Genomic DNA, 22,754 nt, shown 5'->3' on the forward strand with positions numbered 1-22,754 from the left:
TGAAAACACTGTAATACTGCATTCTAAATTGCCTGGAAAATGGATGGAAAGAGGCACATTGTGCAGACAGTTGCTAAAAGCAAATAACGCATTCAAGGATTTTTTTCCCCCTCCACCCTCCCCCTCCACCCTCCCTCCCCAGCTAAGCAGGCAGGCAGCGAATCAGAGAGGCAGGCTGGCAGAGAAAGTAGAGGCTCTTAGCTGGACAACAACAACAGACAGAGGTGGATAGACAGACAGTGGAGGGAGAAAAGGGACATTCAGCGGGATTTATGGAAATGAGAAATGCTCTTAGGAGCAGGCACTTGAACCATGGGATTTAATCACATATTCTAAACAGTATTATGTTAACCACTGTACTTGCTGGGTCACATGGAGCAGAGCATTACATTTATTTAAATGTTATGTTTTATGTAAAATAAGTGTAACAGCTGTGCATAGCTCCCTTCTCTCTCTCTCTCTCTCTCTCTCTCTCTCTCTCTCTCTCTCTCTCTCTCTCTCTCTCTCTCTCTCTCTCTCTCTCTCTCTCTCTCCACCCCCCCCTCTCTCTCTCTCTCTCCCCCCCTCTCTCTCTCACTCACCCCCCCTCTCTCTCTCGCTCTCTCTCTCTCTCGCTCTCTCCACCCCCCCTCTCTCCCTCTCTCTCTCTCCCTCTCAGATGTTAACTGGTCCTTGGTGAGCTATAGAGGAGCATGGGACTACTCATCATCCTGTTTTTAAACACACCTACAGGGACAGTGTTGTTTTACACTGGGTAGTTCTATGGTAGTAATCACTAAGATTGAATGTGATTTGCCCCATTTAAGAGATGAACTTTTCCCCTGAACTCATTGCAACTCATGGCCGATGTAGAAAGATGTTCAGTGGAAGCCTTAATCAGCGACCATTCATTGTATGTAATATATAGTATTTCGTCAGCCTCTGATATCACAGCAATAACTAACGCTGCATATGAGAAATAATCACCTCTGCAAGTCGTAAGTAGATCCACTTTCACAGATACCTCATTTAGAACATAGGGTTTACTGATTGCCAGATCATAACAGTTAAGGTTTAACCACGTTTCCATGACCTGAGCTGACCACTAATCCAGTAATAAATCACCTCTCCACCAGCCCCTCCCTGGGAACCTGCTGGTGGGGTGTTTGTTCGGTACCTACTGAGCAATCAGCCCATTAATTGGATCAGAACATGCATGGTGGGGACAGGAGGGGCAATGGGAACTGTGTAGAATATAAGTTTAGCCTGACATGACCCCCTCTAAGGAGTGTGTGCGTGTGTGTGTGTGTGTGTGTGTGTGTCTGTGTGTACACCTCCCAGTACACAATGCCAACCCCTATAACTGGTAATAGCCCAGGTATAGAACACCCTGTACCTCTGGACATGGTGTCACATCCTGGTTTTGTCCCTCAGTGGGAAACAATGCCAGCATTACTGAGAAGGAGGCCAATGCCTTCTCACACACACACACACACACACACACACACACACACACACACACACACACACACACACACACACACACACACACACACACACACACACACACACACACACACACACACACACACACACACACACACGCGCTGAGAAGCTTAACTGTTACTAGCTGTCCCCAGGCCCATCCGCTACGGCTCCACTCAGCCCAGATCTACAGCTTTGCTCAACACACAGGTGGGCATTAATCTGCAATTACCACACAATACCCAAGAACACTAACACATACTAGCAAGCACACACACACATACGTATGTACACACCCACAGACACACAAGAACACTAACACATACTAGCAAGCACACACACACACACACACACACACACACACACACACACACACACACACACACACACACACACACACACACACACACACACACACACACACACACACACACACACACACACACACACACACACACACACACACACACACACACACACACACATACGTATGTACACACCCACAGACACACAAGCACACACACACATACGTATGTACACACCCACAGACACACAAGAACACACACACATACATGTACACACTTACTTAGTGGTCAGACTTACCCCTTTCCTGAGGCATGGGAGACTGGGTCAAGGGGGGGTGGGGAACATCCAACATGTTGCCAGGAGTCTGGGGGGCCATCTGGGAACCTGCGGAAAACAGTGGAGGACCAAATACGGTGAGCTCCATACTATCAGCACAGAAAGAGGGGACATATTTTATGGTAACACCACTCAGCAAACAGGCAGAAAGTACAGCTGCTGTACCGTACATTGTCATTTGTGATATTTACTCATAAAAGTAAAGGTTTTGTCTGAAAGGGATTTATCTTTCTTCCACAAAGCCAAAGGTGAGATGACATTATTCACCAAAAATATTGATAAAAAAATGTTTTATTGGTACAATAGAGCGATTGAAAGGTTAAGGATACTTCTTATGTCTAGTTCTATTCCCTTCTTTCAGCTTCTTATGTCTAGTTCTATTCCCTTCTTTCAGCTTCTTATGTCTAGTTCTATTCCCTTCTTTCAGCTTCTTATGTCTAGTTCTATTCCCTTCTTTCAGCTTCTTATGTCTAGTTCTATTCCCTTCTTTCAGCTTCTTATGTCTAGTTCTATTCCCTTCTTTCAGCTTCTTATGTCTAGTTCTATTCCCTTCTTTCAGCTTCTTATGTCTAGTTCTATTCCCTTCTTTCAGCTTCTTATGTCTAGTTCTATTCCCTTCTTTCAGCTTCTTATGTCTAGTTCTATTCCCTTCTTTCAGCTTCTTATGTCTAGTTCTATTCCCTTCTTTCAGCTTCTTATGTCTAGTTCTATTCCCTTCTTTCAGCTTCTTATGTCTAGTTCTATTCCCTTCTTTCAGCTTCTTATGTCTAGTTCTATTCCCTTCTTTCAGCTTCTTATGTCTAGTTCTATTCCCTTCTTTCAGCTTCTTATGTCTAGTTCTATTCCCTTCTTTCAGCTTCTTATGTCTAGTTCTATTCCCTTCTTTCAGCTTCTTATGTCTAGTTCTATTCCCTTCTTTCAGCTTCTTATGTCTAGTTCTATTCCCTTCTTTCAGCTTCTTATGTCTAGTTCTATTCCCTTCTTTCAGCTTCTTATGTCTAGTTCTATTCCCTTCTTTCAGCTTCTTATGTCTAGTTCTATTCCCTTCTTTCAGCTTCTTATGTCTAGTTCTATTCCCTTCTTTCAGCTTCTTATGTCTAGTTCTATTCCCTTCTTTCAGCTTCTTATGTCTAGTTCTATTCCCTTCTTTCAGCTTCTTATGTCTAGTTCTATTCCCTTCTTTCAGCTTCTTATGTCTAGTTCTATTCCCTTCTTTCAGCTTGTCATCCTTATCTGATGTTATTCAATGAAAAGCTTTTCCCAGCGTTACAAAAAGATAAAAGACAGACCCTCATAGCATAGCAAATGAGTGTGTGTGTGTGTGTGTGTGTGTGTGTGTGTGTGTGTGTGTGTGTGTGTGTGTGTGTGTGTGTGTGTGTGTGTGTGTGTGTGTGTGTGTGTGTGTGTGTGTGTGTGTGTGTGTGTGTGTGTGTGTGTGTGTGTGTGTGTGTGTACAGTGCAATATAAAACAAGTCATCACTGTGTGCTTCTCTTACGGTACAAGTGTAATCAGAAGTAATCCTTAACAGAAAAAAACCATTGAGTTTTATTGATTGGTTGATGCTCCTCTTGTACAGTGGGACATCCTCTACAGACCAGCAGGGCTGATTAGGACAATGGTAGATGAAAGTGTGTGGATCCGTGGAGGCTGCTGAGGGGAGGATGGCTCATAATAATGGCTGCAAACAGAATGAAATCCATGTGTTTGATGTATTTGATACCATTCCACTAATTCTGCTCCAGACACAAGCCCGTCCTCCCCAATTAAGGTGTCACCAACCTCCTGTGGTGTGGATTGATTTAACCCACAGGAAGGTTAAACTGGTAAATTAGCCCACACCGTCCTCTGCTTCATTATACATTAGGGTTACAACACCCAAGGTGGGTAAACCAATAGAGGAAGAGCAACATTTTCAAAAGTATACTCTTAGGTGAATGTGTGTAGAACAGGACAACTAATTTAAGTATATTTACATGAACCAAACAAACGGTACACTGTCTTCCATCCTGAATCAGTATATAGAGATTCCACTGTTCTCTGTTCTTCTCCGTGTGTGTGGTGAGACAGGGAGAGAGCAAGAGAGAGAAAGTGAGAGAGAGTGAGAAAGAGAGAGAGAGAGAGAGAGAGAGAGAGAGAGAGAGAGAGAGAGAGAGAGAGAGAGAGAGAGAGAGAGAGAGAGAGAGAGAGAGAGAGAGAGAGAGAGAGAGAGAGAGAGAGAGAGAGAGAGAGAGAGAGAGAGAGAGAGAGAGAGAGAGAGTGAGAGAGAGAGAGAGAGAGAGAGAGAGAGAGAGAGAGAGAGAGAGAGAGAGAGAGAGAGAGAGAGAGAGAGAGAGAGAGAGAGAGAGAGAGAGAGAGAGAGAGAGAGAGAGAGAGAGAGAGAGAGAGAGTCAGATTTCCTGACAAAATGTTTAAAAAAATATAAAACAGAGAGGGTAATCTCCCAAAATTTGAAACCTTTTTTCAAGATTTCAATGATCTCTATGATGAGGATAGGCTTTCCGTGCAATACATTGCTGCCTGCCATAAGATGAGGGACAGTGTCTGACAGACCAACCAACCTGTAAATGTCCTCTATGCTTGTTGTTATTGTGTGGTTATTTTGACCCTTGGTTATTGTTGTTACTGTTGTCCCGTTGACAATTTTGATTCTTAATATTTTAATATTGTAAATATCCAAGGTGAGCGAGAGAGCGAGAGAGCGAGAGAGCGAGAGAGCGAGAGAGCGAGAGAGAGAGAGAGAGAGAGAGAGAGAGAGAGAGAGAGAGAGAGAGAGAGAGAGAGAGAGAGAGAGAGCACTAGATGAGCTGGTCGTCATGTAGAACAGTAACACACTCCACGTAAACAAACCCAATTAAGTCAACATAATTGCTTTGCATAAACTGAATAAACAACATTTCCATCCACCCGTTCGCCCAACCACACTCACATACACAGGCAAACATACACAGAGAGTGGCTCCAGCGGCATGGCTTGGAAGAGAGAATATTCTATTAGTGAGTGTGTCACCCTGTTCCCGGGACGAAAGGAGACAGGGCTGAAATCTCACTGCAGCACTAACACTAAAATAACATCCGAACAACACACCGCTCTGCTCAGCCTCCACCACACCAGAGGAAAACATGTGTAGGATATAAGAGGGGGGAGGGGGCATAAAGAGTCTTGTCCCCTGTCCTCAGAGGGCTGATGGGGGAAGATGGTGGAAGAGTAGGGTGGCCAGGCTCCAGCCCTAATGTATATAACCACATTGGGCACACGTTTCCAGAAGGGGGCTTTTGGCTGTTGCACCGGTGGCACTTTAGCGTCGTTTACAGCCCCAGTGAACCTTGACGAAGCCCCCTCAGCAAGCTCACCCTTCCCCTCATACCCATCTCCTCTCCCAGCCAAGGGCTTTGTGTGTGTGTGTGTGAGGGATGTTGGCTGGGGAGGGGGCATGCCAAGCACCAGGCAAGGGCTGCAATTGTCACATCATGTTTGAGTGGGTGGCAGTGTGGTGTGTGTGCGTCTGTAGGAGGACAGTGGTGGTGAGGGCATGCATACTGAGCAGCCCTCTCCACATCCCCATGTAGATGAAGATCACAAGAGATTAATAGAGAGAGCAAGAGAAAGGAGGGGGAGGACAGCACCGATGGAGAAAAATGAGGAGAATAGGTGAGAGGAGGAGGAGAACAACACCCTATGGAGAAAAGGAGGAGAAGAGGAGAGAGGAGGAGGAGAACAACACCCTATGGAGAAAAGGAGGAGAATAGGAGAGAGGAGGAGGAGAACAACACCCTATGGAGAAAAGGAGGAGAAGAGGAGAGAGGAGGAGGAGAACAACACCCTATGGAGAAAAGGAGGAGAATAGGTGAGAGGAGGAGGAGAACAACACCCTATGGAGAAAAGGAGGAGAAGAGAAGAGAGGAGGAGGAGAACAACACCCTATGGAGAAAAGGAGGAGAAGAGGAGAGAGGAGGAGGAGGACAACACCCTATGGAGAAAAGGAGGAGAATAGGAGAGAGGAGGAGGAGAACAACACCCTATGGAGAAAAGGAGGAGAAGAGGAGAGAGGAGGAGGAGAACAACACCCTATGGAGAAAAGGAGGAGAAGAGGTGAGAGGAGGAGGAGAACAACACCCTATGGAGAAAAGGAGGAGAAGAGGAGAGAGGAGGAGAACAACACCCTATGGAGAAAAGGAGGAGAAGAGGAGAGAGGAGAGAGGAGGAGGAGAACAACACCCTATGGAGAAAAGGAGGAGAATAGGAGAGAGGAGGAGGAGAACAACACCCTATGGAGAAAAGGAGGAGAAGAAGAGAGAGGAGGAGGAGAACAACACCCTATGGAGAAAAGGAGGAGAATAGGAGAGAGGAGGAGGAGAACAACATCCTATGGAGAAAAGGAGGAGAAGAAGAGAGAGGAGGAGGAGAACAACACCCTATGGAGAAAAGGAGGAGAATAGGTGAGAGGAGGAGGAGAACAACACCCTATGGAGAAAAGGAGGAGAAGAGGAGAGAGGAGGAGGAGAACAACACCCTATGGAGAAAAGGAGGAGAATAGGAGAGAGGAGGAGGAGAACAACACCCTATGGAGAAAAGGAGGAGAAGAGAAGAGAGGAGGAGGAGAACAACACCCTATGGAGAAAAGGAGGAGAAGAGGTGAGAGGAGGAGGAGAACAACACCCTATGGAGAAAAGGAGGAGAAGAGGAGAGAGGAGGAGAACAACACCCTATGGAGAAAAGGAGGAGAAGAGGAGAGAGGAGGAGGAGAACAACACCCTATGGAGAAAAGGAGGAGAAGAGGTGAGAGGAGGAGGAGAACAACACCCTATGGAGAAAAGGAGGAGAATAGGTGAGAGGAGGAGGAGAACAACACCCTATGGAGAAAAGGAGGAGAAGAGGAGAGAGGAGGAGGAGAACAACACCCTATGGAGAAAAGGAGGAGAAGAGGAGAGAGGAGGAGGAGAACAACACCCTATGGAGAAAAGGAGGAGAAGAGGAGAGAGGAGAGAGGAGGAGGACAACAACACCCTATGAAGAAAAGGAGGAGAAGAGGAGAGAGGAGGAGGAGAACAACACCCTATGGAGAAAAGGAGGAGAAGAGGAGAGAGGAGGAGGAGAACAACACCCTATGGAGAAAAGGAGGAGAATAGGTGAGAGGAGGAGGAGAACAACACCCTATGGAGAAAAGGAGGAGAATAGGAGAGAGGAGGAGGAGAACAACACCCTATGGAGAAAAGGAGGAGAAGAGGAGAGAGGAGGAGGAGAACAACACCCTAGGGAGAAAAGGAGGAGAAGAGGAGAGAGGAGGAGGAGAACAACACCCTATGGAGAAAAGGAGGAGAAGAGGAGAGAGGAGGAGGAGAACAACACCCTATGGAGAAAAGGAGGAGAATAGGAGAGAGGAGGAGGAGAACAACACCCTATGGAGAAAAGGAGGAGAAGAGGAGAGAGGAGGAGGAGAACAACACCCTATGGAGAAAAGGAGGAGAAGAGGTGAGAGGAGGAGGAGAACAACACCCTATGGAGAAAAGGAGGAGAAGAGGAGAGAGGAGGAGAACAACACCCTATGGAGAAAAGGAGGAGAAGAGGAGAGAGGAGAGAGGAGGAGGAGAACAACACCCTATGGAGAAAAGGAGGAGAAGAGGAGAGATGAGGAGGAGAACAACACCCTATGGAGAAAAGGAGAAGAGGTGAGAGGAGGAGGAGAACAACACCCTATGGAGAAAAGGAGGAGAAGAGGAGAGAGGAGGAGGAGAACAACACCCTATGGAGAAAAGGAGGAGAATAGGTGAGAGGAGGAGGAGAACAACACCCTATGGAGAAAAGGAGGAGAAGAGGAGAGAGGAGGAGGAGAACAACACCATATGGAGAAAAGGAGGAGAATAGGTGAGAGGAGGAGGAGAACAACACCCTATGGAGAAAAGGAGGAGAATAGGTGAGAGGAGGAGGAGAACAACACCCTATGGAGAAAAGGAGGAGAAGAGGAGAGAGGAGGAGGAGAACAACACCCTATGGAGAAAAGGAGGAGAAGAGGAGAGAGGAGGAGGAGAACAACACCCTATGGAGAAAAGGAGGAGAATGGGTGAGAGGAGGAGGAGAACAACACCCTATGGAGAAAAGGAGGAGAAGAGGAGAGAGGAGGAGGAGAACAACACCCTATGGAGAAAAGGAGGAGAATAGGTGAGAGGAGGAGGAGAACAACACCCTATGGAGAAAAGGAGGAGAAGAGGTGAGAGGAGGAGGAGAACAACACCCTATGGAGAAAAGAAGGAGAATAGGTGAGAGGAGGAGGAGAACAACACCCTATGGAGAAAAGGAGGAGAATATGTGAGAGGAGGAGGAGAACAACACCCTATGGAGAAAAGGAGGAGAAGAGGAGAGAGGAGGAGGAGAACAACACCCTATGGAGAAAAGGAGAAAAGGAGGAGAACAACACCCTATGGAGAAAAGGAGGAGAACAACACCCTATGGAGAAAAGGAGGAGAATAGGTGAGAGGAGGAGGAGAACAACACCCTATGGAGAAAAGGAGGAGAAGAGGAGAGAGGAGGAGGAGAACAACACCCTATGGAGAAAAGGAGGAGAATAGGTGAGAGGAGGAGGAGAACAACACCCTATGGAGAAAAGGAGGAGAAGAGGAGAGAGGAGGAGGAGAACAACACCCTATGGAGAAAAGGAGGAGAATAGGTGAGAGGAGGAGGAGAACAACACCCTATGGAGAAAAGGAGGAGAAGAGGAGAGAGGAGGAGGAGAACAACACCCTATGGAGAAAAAGAGGAGAAGAGGTGAGAGGAGGAGGAGAACAACACCTTATGGAGAAAAGGAGGAGAAGAGGAGAGAGGAGGAGGAACGGAGAGTATAGTAGGGAAATTTGAAAAATGTGAGGAAGAGTGAGGAAGAGACGAGAAAGAAAAAGCAAGCAGGAGCAATGAAATTCACTACCAGAAGTCACTTACTCTCCTCTCATTTCCTCTCCTCCTCTCCTCTATTCTCTCTTCTCCTCAAAAATGTTAATGAGCTCCATTGAATAATTAGCTGTGGATAAAACAAATAGACAGTCCAGAAGGTCTGGCAGCACGTTTAAGAATGAGTCTGATTAATAATGCAACAATCAGGAGGCTTTTTCCTCCTCCACCTACCTGAGCTCAGCGCTGCCTTTCTCCACTGCAGAGAGAAGCAGGTTTAAATGTCAGCAGGCTGTACCTTAATCTCACATCCCTCTGCCTCTCCAACACAGCATCTTTATTACCAATGACTGGCAACATTAGGGTGTTTGTTCACGTCTGCTAGAGCTAACCCAAAGTGACTAGAGCATGTGGAGGGTATCTTGAAAGACGTGACTGTTGGAGTCTTCTCACCACAGGAGTAATTCTGTATTTGTACTGGAGCTAGGAACGTGTTGGGGGTTGGGGAGTGAAGGAAGTCCCACAGGTGCTCCAGAACACAATTAACATTTCTGTCAATCAGGCACAGCACAACGGCTGGTTTGCTATCCCTCTCCCTCTCCCTCTCCCTCTGCTCTCTCAAACACAACAGTGAGCAATTTTCACCTCCACTATAGCCCTCACTGAGGATCTGGCTGTTACTCAAAGACCAGGAGCATCCACAAGATCACATACACACACACGGAAACAGACACAATGTAAATGAAAAGCCTTAATGAAGTTTATGGATGAAATAAAGAGTATGGGTATGCTGTATTAAGTCACCGCTGAAGCTAGAGAGGAAATGACTGCTTGTTTGAAATCCAGCCGCTACTTTAGAAGAAGAGCAAGAACAGTCAGATATGCTGATTGAGAGCATGGTTCATGAAATCATTGAAATCTCCATTTTAAAACTTTTAACATGTACAGTCATTCCAACTGTTCCCCCGATACAAAGTGAGAGGCCAGAAATAACGGAGTTCATGTGTTTTGAGATAATAATAGCGCCCAAACCTCAAAAACGTTAAACTATTCCTCTGCTAGGATTGTAAGGGCAATATAAGATGCTTCATCTCAACTGCCACTGAAGAGTTGAAAGACGTACAGACTACTGCTGGACATAGTTCTCTCATAGGTTGGTAATATTACGCCTCTGAGTGCGCGTCGCATCCCATGCAGATTCACCGTCAGCTTGGTCACACTGAGAAAATAAAAGCACTTTAATTGATGACGAAAGGGAGGGACACACACACACAGTTGGATGAGCAGAAGCCATTCTGAGTAAGTTCATTAATAGCACTGAGTGCTACTGGACTGACAGGAGAATAAGGCGAAGGGCAGCATTTCAGGTTGGTGGAATACACCTTGCAGGCTAGGACACACACACGCACGCACGCACGCACGCACGCACGCACGCACACACACACACACACACACAGGCAAAGTAATGCTAGTGTGTCTTTGGGGCAGTAAGCTGTAAACATAGATCTCAATGAACAGGGGTCAAGGATTTTCCAGCCTGGGGATACCAGCTAGCGTGACTTACTACTCCCTGTAGGGGACTGGGGAATCTGCTGGGGTGGAGAAATACTCTCCCATGGACCTCATTACCAAGCTAACTCTGAGCTGGGCTGAGCTGGGGAAGGTACGGCAAGGAGAGGAAAGTGCAGCTTTAGCTAAAAGAGGGGGGGGACACAACGCCAGAGCAGCCAGTCAGTATACTTGGCTGCCTGCTGCAGGAACATAATTGCGCACACTGCTCCAGGTCCCACTCAGCCAGTCAGCCCAGCGCAGAATGGGATTTCAATAAAAAGACAACACAGCAAGCTAGCATTTTGATTCTCCTTTTAACAGGCAGGCTATCCAGCAGGCTGCGACACAGCAAGCTAGCATTTTCATTCTCCTTTTAACAGGCAGGCTATCCAGCAGGCTGCGACACAGCAAGCTAGCATTTTGAATCTCCTTTTAACAGGCAGGCTATCCAGTGGGCTGCTGTCAGATTTCACTTTGGACTGTACCAACCATCAGGAGACCAAGCGCTCCAAGACCAGGGGGGTGTGGAGAAAGGGAGGGAGAGAAAAGAAAGGAGGGAGGAAGATAGAATAATGTGAAGGACAGGAAAATAGGGGGATTCAGTGGAAGTTGTGCCCCAGTCCTCTGCTGCCTCACAGAGAGGGACAGAGGGACAGAGGGACAGCCAGAGGCAGTGTTCCACGGAAACAGCCACTGAGGGACTGGCCCGACTGGAACTACCACCTGAAAGGGAAAGGTGGATACCTCGTCAGTTGTACAACTGAATACATTCAACTGAAATGTGTCTTCCTCATTTAACCCAACCCCTCTCACTAACGCTGCACCGCACTGTGAGTTCCCCAAATAAAACACAGTCATTTGGGTTAACTAATTCCCCTAGCAAATCTGTAGTGTAACGTTTTGCGATTGTATTTTTGGTTTCTTCCTTGGAGCATTTACTGTATCAGAATAGCAATACGCCTCTAGTGTTACTGATTGAGCCAACATGGATGCCCAGTTGCATCTCCCATTGGTTCAATTATGACCCTTAACTTGATCTTTCCAGACCTCACAGAACCCAGTCTGTCAACATCTTCATTACTATAATACACCTATGCTAAACCTTATGATTAACAATAATGTGAATGGCTCAGTGGTGGTGTACCCAATGCCAGACATGTCTACACTGTTCCTCCTCTCTCTCTCCCTCCATCCATAGACGCTCTCTCTCTCTCGCTCTGTGACTCGTCCTGACCTTTCGGCGCTCCTCTAGCCCTGGAAGCACTTCAAGCAGGCGCAGATAAACAGCTTACTCTCCAAGCGCTCGCCAGAAAGCTTCAATCACGTCTTTTACAGAAAAAATAGAGGAGGAGGAGGACTGTGGGGAGGAGAGGGATGAGGGGGCCGTGGCAGTGCTAAATGGACCTTGATGGACCTTGGAGGAGAATGAGAGAAAGGGAGACAAGCGTTTGTTGTGATTTTCTACGACAGGCAGCTCAAGCAGTGTTGTGCCATCAGGGAGTGAGGATGTGGTCTGAGTCCATTAGTAGCAGTACTAGAATGAGTGGATCTACTCCAGCCCTCATAGAAGACCACACACACACAGACAGGCACAGACAGGCACAGACAACCAGGGTCATGCCTACAACAAAAATGAATACAATACAAATCATCATACTACTATATTCCCTATGTAGTGCAACCCACTGTTTTTTGGTACTACAGCCTAAAAGGTCAAAGGGCAGTCTCATCAGTTGGTCCTGAGGACCGATACATACATGGTAACATCTCCATGGTGATCAAAACTAACAGCTTGTGACAGCATGGACAAAGGTAATGTCGCCCTAAGACGGTAAGTCAATGGGTTGGACACACTGTCTGTCAAGCATCAAAGCTAATAGAATCAAAGAGAGAGAGAGAGGGATAATTAGAATCAAAAAGAGAGGGATGAGGGATCACTAAAATCAAAAAGAGAGGGGATGAGGATCACTAAAATCAAAAAGAGAGGGGATGAGGATCACTAGAATCAAAAAGAGAGGGGATGAGGTATCACTAAAATCAAAAAGAGAGGGGATGAGGATCACTAGAATCAAAAAGAGAGGGGATGAGGATCACTAGAATCAAAAAGAGAGGGGATGAGGATCACTAGAATCAAAAAGAGAGGGGATGAGGATCACTAGAATCAAAAAGAGAGGGGATGAGGATCACTATAATCAAAAAGAGAGGGGATGAGGGATCACTAGAATCAAAAAGAGAGGGGATGAGGATCACTAGAATCAAAAAGAGAGGGGATGAGGATCACTAAAATCAAAAAGAGAGGGATGAGGGATCACTAGAATCAAAGAGAGAGAGAGAGGGATAATTAGAATCAAAAAGAGAGGGATGAGGGATCACTAGAATCAAAGAGAGGGATGAGGGATCACTAAAATCAAAGAGAGGGGATGAGGGATCACTAGAATCAAAAAGAGAGGGATGAGGGATCACTAGAATCAAAGAGAGGGGATGAGGGATCACTAGAATCAAAGAGAGGGAATGAGGGATCACTAGAATTAAAGAGAGAGAGAGGGGATGAGGGATCACTATAATCAAAGAGAGGGGATGAGGGATCACTAGAATCAAAAAGAGAGGGGATGAGGATCACTAGAATCAAAGAGAGAGGGATGAGGGATCACTAGAATCAAAGAGAGGGGGTGAGGGATCACTAAAATCAAAAAGAGAGGGGATGAGGATCACTAGAATCAAAAAGAGAGGGATGAGGGATCACTAGAATCAAAGAGAGGGGATGAGGGATCACTAGAATCAAAGAGAGAGAGTCGAGGATCACTAGAATCAAAGAGAGGGGATGAGGGATCACTAGAATCAAAAAGAGAGGGACGAGGGATCACTAGAATCAAAAAAGAGAGGGATGAGGGATCACTAGAATCAAAAAAGAGAGGGATGAGGGATCACTAGAATCAAAGAGAGAGAGATGAGGGATCACTAGAATCAAAAAGAGAGAGACGAGGATCACTAGAATCAAAGAGAGGGGATGAGGGATCACTAGAATCAAAGAGAGAGAGAGAGGGATCACTAGAATCAAAAAGAGAGGGATGAGGGATCACTAGAATCAAAGAGAGAGAGATGAGGGATCACTAGAATCAAAAAGAGAGAGACGAGGATCACTAGAATCAAAGAGAGGGGATGAGGGATCACTAGAATCAAAGAGAGAGAGAGAGAGGGATCACTAGAATCAAAAAGAGAGGGATGAGGGATCACTAGAATCAAAGAGAGGGATGAGGGATCACTAGAATCAAAAAGAGAGGGATGAGGGATCACTAGAATCAATGAGAGAGAGAGAGAGAGAGAGAGAGAGAGAGAGAGAGAGAGAGAGAGAGAGAGAGAGAGAGAGAGAGAGAGAGAGAGAGAGAGAGAGATCACTAGAATCAAAGAGAGGGACGAGGGATCACTAGAATCAAAGAGAGAGAGATGAGGGATCACTAGAATCAAAAAGAGAGAGACGAGGATCACTAGAATCAAAGAGAGGGGATGAGGGATCACTAGAATCAAAGAGAGAGAGAGAGAGGGATCACTAGAATCAAAAAGAGAGGGATGAGGGATCACTAGAATCAAAAAGAGAGGGATGAGGGATCACTAGAATCAATGAGAGAGAGAGAGAGAGAGAGAGAGGGATCACTAGAATCAAAGAGAGGGATGAGGGATCACTAGAATCAAAAAGAGAGGGATGAGGGATCACTAGAATCAAAGAGAGAGAGGGGATGAGGGATCACTAGAATCAAAGAGAGGGAATGAGGGATCACTAGAATTAAAGAGAGGGGATGAGGGATCACTAGAATCAAAGAGAGAGGGATGAGGGATCACTAAAATCAAAAAGAGAGGGGATGAGGGATCACTAGAATCAAAAAAGAGAGGGATGAGGGATCACTAGAATCAAAGAGAGGGATGAGGGATCACTAGAATCAAAAAGAGAGGGATGAGGGATCACTAGAATCAAAGAGAGAGAGGGGATGAGGGATCACTAGAATCAAAGAGAGAGAGTCGAGGATCACTAGAATCAAAGAGAGGGGATGAGGGATCACTAGAATCAAAAAGAGAGGGACGAGGGATCACTAGAATCAAAAAAGAGAGGGATGAGGGATCACTAGAATCAAAAAAGAGAGGGATGAGGGATCACTATAATCAAAGAGAGCGAGATGAGGGATCACTAGAATCAAAAAGAGAGAGACGAGGATCACTAGAATCAAAGAGAGAGAGAGAGAGGGATCACTAGAATCAAAAAGAGAGGGATGAGGGATCACTAGAATCAAAGAGAGAGAGATGAGGGATCACTAGAATCAAAAAGAGAGAGACGAGGATCACTAGAATCAAAGAGAGGGGATGGGGATCACTAGAATCAAAGAGAGAGAGAGAGAGGGGGATCACTAGAATCAAAAAGAGAGGGATGAGGGATCACTAGAATCAAAGAGAGAGAGTCGAGGATCACTAGAATCAAAGAGAGGGGATGAGGGATCACTAGAATCAAAAAGAGAGGGACGAGGGATCACTAGAATCAAAAAGAGAGGGATGAGGGATCACTAGAATCAAAAAAGAGAGGGATGAGGGATCACTATAATCAAAGAGAGCGAGATGAGGGATCACTAGAATCAAAAAGAGAGAGACGAGGATCACTAGAATCAAAGAGAGGGGATGAGGGATCACTAGAATCAAAGAGAGAGAGAGAGGGATCACTAGAATCAAAAAGAGAGGGATGAGGGATCACTAGAATCAAAGAGAGAGAGATGAGGGATCACTAGAATCAAAAAGAGAGAGACGAGGATCACTAGAATCAAAGAGAGGGATGAGGGATCACTAGAATCAAAGAGAGAGAGAGAGGGGATCACTAGAATCAAAAAGAGAGGGATGAGGGATCACTAGAATCAAAGAGAGGGATGAGGGATCACTAGAATCAAAAAGAGAGGGATGAGGGATCACTAGAATCAATGAGAGAGAGAGAGAGAGAGAGAGATCACTAGAATCAAAGAGAGGGACGAGGGATCACTAGAATCAAAGAGAGAGAGATGAGGGATCACTAGAATCAAAAAGAGAGAGACGAGGATCACTAGAATCAAAGAGAGGGGATGAAGGATCACTAGAATCAAAGAGAGAGAGAGAGAGGGATCACTAGAATCAAAAAGAGAGGGATGAGGGATCACTAGAATAAAAAGAGAGGGATGAGGGATCACTAGAATCAATGAGAGAGAGAGAGAGAGAGAGAGAGAGAGAGAGAGAGAGAGAGAATCAGAGAGAGAGAGAGGAGAGAGAGAGAGAGAGAGAGAGGGGATCACTAGAATCAAAGAGAGGGATGAGGGATCACTAGAATCAAAAAGAGAGGGATGAGGGATCACTAGAATCAAAGATGGGATGAGGGATCAGAGAGGGGATGAGGGATCACTAGAATCAAAGAGAGGGAATGAGGGATCACTAGAATTAAAGAGAGAGAGAGGGGATGAGGGATCACTATAATCAAAGAGAGGGGATGAGGGATCACTATAATCAAAGAGAGGGGATGAGGGTTCACTAGAATCAAAGAGAGGGAATGAGGGATCACTAGAATCAAAAAGAGAGGGACGAGGGATCACTAGAATCAAAAAAGAGAGGGATGAGGGATCACTAGAATCAAAAAAGAGAGGGATGAGGGATCACTATAATCAAAGAGAGCGAGATGAGGGATCACTAGAATCAAAAAGAGAGAGACGAGGATCACTAGAATCAAAGAGAGGGGATGAGGGATCACTAGAATCAAAGAGAGAGAGAGAGAGGGATCACTAGAATCAAAAAGAGAGGGATGAGGGATCACTAGAATCAAAGAGAGAGAGATGAGGGATCACTAGAATCAAAAAGAGAGAGACGAGGATCACTAGAATCAAAGAGAGGGGATGAGGGATCACTAGAATCAAAGAGAGAGAGAGAGAGGGATCACTAGAATCAAAAAGAGAGGGATGAGGGATCACTAGAATCAAAGAGAGGGATGAGGGATCACTAGAATCAAAAAGAGAGGGATGAGGGATCACTAGAATCAATGAGAGAGAGAGAGAGAGAGAGATCACTAGAATCAAAGAGAGGGACGAGGGATCACTAGAATCAAAGAGAGAGAGATGAGGGATCACTAGAATCAAAGAGAGGGGATGAGGGATCACTAGAATCAAAAAGAGAGGGATGAGGGATCACTAGAATCAAAGAGAGGGGATGAGGGATCACTAGAATCAAAGAGAGGGAATGAGGGATCACTAGAATTAAAGAGAGAGAGAGGGGATGAGGGATCACTATAATCAAAGAGAGGGGATGAGGGATCACTAGAATCAAAAAGAGAGGGGATGAGGATCACTAGAATCAAAGAGAGAGGGATGAGGGATCACTAGAATCAAAGAGAGGGATGAGGGATCACTAAAATCAAAAAGAGAGGGATGAGGATCACTAGAATCAAAAAGAGAGGGATGAGGGATCACTAGAATCAAAGAGAGGGGATGAGGGATCACTAGAATCAAAGAGAGAGAGTCGAGGATCACTAGAATCAAAGAGAGGGGATGAGGGATCACTAGAATCAAAAAGAGAGGGATGAGGGATCACTAGAATCAAAAAAGAGAGGGATGAGGGATCACTAGAATCAAAAAAGAGAGGGATGAGGGATCACTAGAATCAAAGAGAGAGATGAGGGATCACTAGAATCAAAAAGAGAGAGACGAGGATCACTAGAATCAAAGAGAGGGGATGAGGGATCACTAGAATCAAAGAGAGAGAGAGAGGGATCACTAGAATCAAAAAGAGAGGGATGAGGGATCACTAGAATCAAAGAGAGAGAGATGAGGGATCACTAGAATCAAAAAGAGAGAGATGAGGATCACTAGAATCAAAGAGAGGGGATGAGGGATCACTAGAATCAAAGAGAGAGAGAGAGAGGGATCACTAGAATCAAAAAGAGAGGGATGAGGGATCACTAGAATCAAAGAGAGGGATGAGGGATCACTAGAATCAAAAAGAGAGGATGAGGGATCACTAGAATCAAAGAGAGAGAGAGAGAGATCACTAGAATCAAAGAGAGAGAGAGAGAGAGAGAGAGGGATCACTAGAATCAAAGAGAGGGATGAGGGATCACTAGAATCAAAAAGAGAGGGATGAGGGATCACTAGAATCAAAGAGAGAGAGGGGATGAGGGATCACTAGAATCAAAGAGAGGGAATGAGGGATCACTAGAATTAAAGAGAGGGGATTAGGGATCACTAGAATCAAAGAGAGAGGGATGAGGGATCACTAAAATCAAAAAGAGAGGGGATGAGGGATCACTAGAATCAAAAAAGAGAGGGATGAGGGATCACTAGAATCAAAGAGAGGGATGAGGGATCACTAGAATCAAAAAGAGAGGGATGAGGGATCACTAGAATCAAAGAGAGAGAGGGGATGAGGGATCACTAGAATCAAAGAGAGAGAGTCGAGGATCACTAGAATCAAAGAGAGGGGATGAGGGATCACTAGAATCAAAAAGAGAGGGACGAGGGATCACTAGAATCAAAAAAGAGAGGGATGAGGGATCACTAGAATCAAAAAAGAGAGGGATGAGGGATCACTATAATCAAAGAGAGCGAGATGAGGGATCACTAGAATCAAAAAGAGAGAGACGAGGATCACTAGAATCAAAGAGAGAGAGAGAGAGGGATCACTAGAATCAAAAAGAGAGGGATGAGGGATCACTAGAATCAAAGAGAGAGAGATGAGGGATCACTAGAATCAAAAAGAGAGAGACGAGGATCACTAGAATCAAAGAGAGGGGATGAGGGATCACTAGAATCAAAGAGAGAGAGAGAGAGGGATCACTAGAATCAAAAAGAGAGGGATGAGGGATCACTAGAATCAAAGAGAGAGAGTCGAGGATCACTAGAATCAAAGAGAGGGGATGAGGGATCACTAGAATCAAAAAGAGAGGGACGAGGGATCACTAGAATCAAAAAAGAGAGGGATGAGGGATCACTAGAATCAAAAAAGAGAGGGATGAGGGATCACTATAATCAAAGAGAGCGAGATGAGGGATCACTAGAATCAAAAAGAGAGAGACGAGGATCACTAGAATCAAAGAGAGGGGATGAGGGATCACTAGAATCAAAGAGAGAGAGAGAGAGGGATCACTAGAATCAAAAAGAGAGGGATGAGGGATCACTAGAATCAAAGAGAGAGAGATGAGGGATCACTAGAATCAAAAAGAGAGAGACGAGGATCACTAGAATCAAAGAGAGGGGATGAGGGATCACTAGAATCAAAGAGAGAGAGAGAGAGGGATCACTAGAATCAAAAAGAGAGGGATGAGGGATCACTAGAATCAAAGAGAGGGATGAGGGATCACTAGAATCAAAAAGAGAGGGATGAGGGATCACTAGAATCAATGAGAGAGAGAGAGAGAGATCACTAGAATCAAAGAGAGGGACGAGGGATCACTAGAATCAAAGAGAGAGAGATGAGGGATCACTAGAATCAAAAAGAGAGAGACGAGGATCACTAGAATCAAAGAGAGGGGATGAGGGATCACTAGAATCAAAGAGAGAGAGAGAGAGGGATCACTAGAATCAAAAAGAGAGGGATGAGGGATCACTAGAATCAAAAAGAGAGGGATGAGGGATCACTAGAATCAATGAGAGAGAGAGAGAGAGAATCAATGAGAGAGAGAGAGAGAGAGAGAGAGAGAGAGGAGAGAGAGAGAGAGAAGAGAGAGAGAGAGGATCACTAGAATCAAAGAGAGGGATGAGGGATCACTAGAATCAAAAAGAGAGGGATGAGGGATCACTAGAATCAAAGAGAGAGAGGGGATGAGGGATCACTAGAATCAAAGAGAGGGAATGAGGGATCACTAGAATTAAAGAGAGAGAGAGGGGATGAGGGATCACTATAATCAAAGAGAGGGGATGAGGGATCACTATAATCAAAGAGAGGGGATGAGGGTTCACTAGAATCAAAGAGAGGGAATGAGGGATCACTAGAATCAAAAAGAGAGGGACGAGGGATCACTAGAATCAAAAAAGAGAGGGATGAGGGATCACTAGAATCAAAAAAGAGAGGGATGAGGGATCACTATAATCAAAGAGAGCGAGATGAGGGATCACTAGAATCAAAAAGAGAGAGACGAGGATCACTAGAATCAAAGAGAGGGGATGAGGGATCACTAGAATCAAAGAGAGAGAGAGAGGGATCACTAGAATCAAAAAGAGAGGGATGAGGGATCACTAGAATCAAAGAGAGAGAGATGAGGGATCACTAGAATCAAAAAGAGAGAGACGAGGATCACTAGAATCAAAGAGAGGGGATGAGGGATCACTAGAATCAAAGAGAGAGAGAGAGAGGGATCACTAGAATCAAAAAGAGAGGGATGAGGGATCACTAGAATCAAAGAGAGGGATGAGGGATCACTAGAATCAAAAAGAGAGGGATGAGGGATCACTAGAATCAATGAGAGAGAGAGAGAGAGATCACTAGAATCAAAGAGAGGGACGAGGGATCACTAGAATCAAAGAGAGAGAGATGAGGGATCACTAGAATCAAAAAGAGAGAGACGAGGATCACTAGAATCAAAGAGAGGGGATGAGGGATCACTAGAATCAAAGAGAGAGAGAGAGAGGGATCACTAGAATCAAAAAGAGAGGGATGAGGGATCACTAGAATCAAAAAGAGAGGGATGAGGGATCACTAGAATCAATGAGAGAGAGAGAGAGAGAGAGAGAGAGAGAGAGAGGGATCACTAGAATCAAAGAGAGGGATGAGGGATCACTAGAATCAAAAAGAGAGGGATGAGGGATCACTAGAATCAAAGAGAGAGAGGGGATGAGGGATCACTAGAATCAAAGAGAGGGAATGAGGGATCACTAGAATTAAAGAGAGGGGATGAGGGATCACTAGAATCAAAGAGAGAGGGATGAGGGATCACTAAAATCAAAAAGAGAGGGGATGAGGGATCACTAGAATCAAAAAAGAGAGGGATGAGGGATCACTAGAATCAAAGAGAGGGATGAGGGATCACTAGAATCAAAAAGAGAGGGATGAGGGATCACTAGAATCAAAGAGAGAGAGGGGATGAGGGATCACTAGAATCAAAGAGAGAGAGTCGAGGATCACTAGAATCAAAGAGAGGGGATGAGGGATCACTAGAATCAAAAAGAGAGGGACGAGGGATCACTAGAATCAAAAAAGAGAGGGATGAGGGATCACTAGAATCAAAAAAGAGAGGGATGAGGGATCACTATAATCAAAGAGAGCGAGATGAGGGATCACTAGAATCAAAAAGAGAGAGACGAGGATCACTAGAATCAAAGAGAGAGAGAGAGAGGGATCACTAGAATCAAAAAGAGAGGGATGAGGGATCACTAGAATCAAAGAGAGAGAGATGAGGGATCACTAGAATCAAAAAGAGAGAGACGAGGATCACTAGAATCAAAGAGAGGGGATGAGGGATCACTAGAATCAAAGAGAGAGAGAGAGAGAGAGGGATCACTAGAATCAAAAAGAGAGGGATGAGGGATCACTAGAATCAAAGAGAGAGAGATGAGGGATCACTAGAATCAAAAAGAGAGAGACGAGGATCACTAGAATCAAAGAGAGGGGATGAGGGATCACTAGAATCAAAGAGAGAGAGTCGAGGATCACTAGAATCAAAGAGAGGGGATGAGGGATCACTAGAATCAAAAAGAGAGGGACGAGGGATCACTAGAATCAAAAAAGAGAGGGATGAGGGATCACTAGAATCAAAAAAGAGAGGGATGAGGGATCACTATAATCAAAGAGAGCGAGATGAGGGATCACTAGAATCAAAAAGAGAGACGAGGATCACTAGAATCAAAGAGAGGGGATGAGGGATCACTAGAATCAAAGAGAGAGAGAGAGAGGGATCACTAGAATCAAAAAGAGAGGGATGAGGGATCACTAGAATCAAAGAGAGAGAGATGAGGGATCACTAGAATCAAAAAGAGAGAGACGAGGATCACTAGAATCAAAGAGAGGGGATGAGGGATCACTAGAATCAAAGAGAGAGAGAGAGAGGGATCACTAGAATCAAAAAGAGAGGGATGAGGGATCACTAGAATCAAAGAGAGGGATGAGGGATCACTAGAATCAAAAAGAGAGGGATGAGGGATCACTAGAATCAATGAGAGAGAGAGAGAGAGAGAGAGAGATCACTAGAATCAAAGAGAGGGACGAGGGATCACTAGAATCAAAGAGAGAGAGATGAGGGATCACTAGAATCAAAAAGAGAGAGACGAGGATCACTAGAATCAAAGAGAGGGGATGAGGGATCACTAGAATCAAAGAGAGAGAGAGAGAGGGATCACTAGAATCAAAAAGAGAGGGATGAGGGATCACTAGAATCAAAAAGAGAGGGATGAGGGATCACTAGAATCAATGAGAGAGAGAGAGAGAGAGAGAGAGAGAGAGAGAGAGAGAGAGAGAGAGAGAGAGAGAGAGAGAGAGAGAGAGAGAGAGAGGGATCACTAGAATCAAAGAGAGGGATGAGGGATCACTAGAATCAAAAAGAGAGGGATGAGGGATCACTAGAATCAAAGAGAGAGAGGGGATGAGGGATCACTAGAATCAAAGAGAGGGAATGAGGGATCACTAGAATTAAAGAGAGAGAGAGGGGATGAGGGATCACTATAATCAAAGAGAGGGGATGAGGGATCACTATAATCAAAGAGAGGGGATGAGGGTTCACTAGAATCAAAGAGAGGGAATGAGGGATCACTAGAATCAAAAAGAGAGGGACGAGGGATCACTAGAATCAAAAAAGAGAGGGATGAGGGATCACTAGAATCAAAAAAGAGAGGGATGAGGGATCACTATAATCAAAGAGAGCGAGATGAGGGATCACTAGAATCAAAAAGAGAGAGACGAGGATCACTAGAATCAAAGAGAGGGGATGAGGGATCACTAGAATCAAAGAGAGAGAGAGAGGGATCACTAGAATCAAAAAGAGAGGGATGAGGGATCACTAGAATCAAAGAGAGAGAGATGAGGGATCACTAGAATCAAAAAGAGAGAGACGAGGATCACTTGAATCAAAGAGAGGGGATGAGGGATCACTAGAATCAAAGAGAGAGAGAGAGAGGGATCACTAGAATCAAAAAGAGAGGGATGAGGGATCACTAGAATCAAAGAGAGGGATGAGGGATCACTAGAATCAAAAAGAGAGGGATGAGGGATCACTAGAATCAATGAGAGAGAGAGAGAGAGA

At 45.1% G+C, this 22,754-nt stretch overlaps 1 protein-coding gene across 1 annotated transcript in view; it reads right to left on the reverse strand.

Moving 5' to 3' along the window:
- Nucleotides 1–22,754, reverse strand: part of LOC124001207 (AT-rich interactive domain-containing protein 1B-like) — a 350,643-nt gene that overhangs the window by 86,834 nt on the left and 241,055 nt on the right. Inside the window, 1 exon segment of the mRNA XM_046307830.1 lies at nt 2,068–2,154. Coding sequence (XP_046163786.1) covers nt 2,068–2,154 — 87 coding nt within the window.

The sequence above is a fragment of the Oncorhynchus gorbuscha genome, linkage group LG17 (genome assembly GCF_021184085.1).
Source record: "Oncorhynchus gorbuscha isolate QuinsamMale2020 ecotype Even-year linkage group LG17, OgorEven_v1.0, whole genome shotgun sequence".
In the NCBI taxonomy this organism is placed as follows: Eukaryota; Metazoa; Chordata; class Actinopteri; order Salmoniformes; family Salmonidae; genus Oncorhynchus; species Oncorhynchus gorbuscha.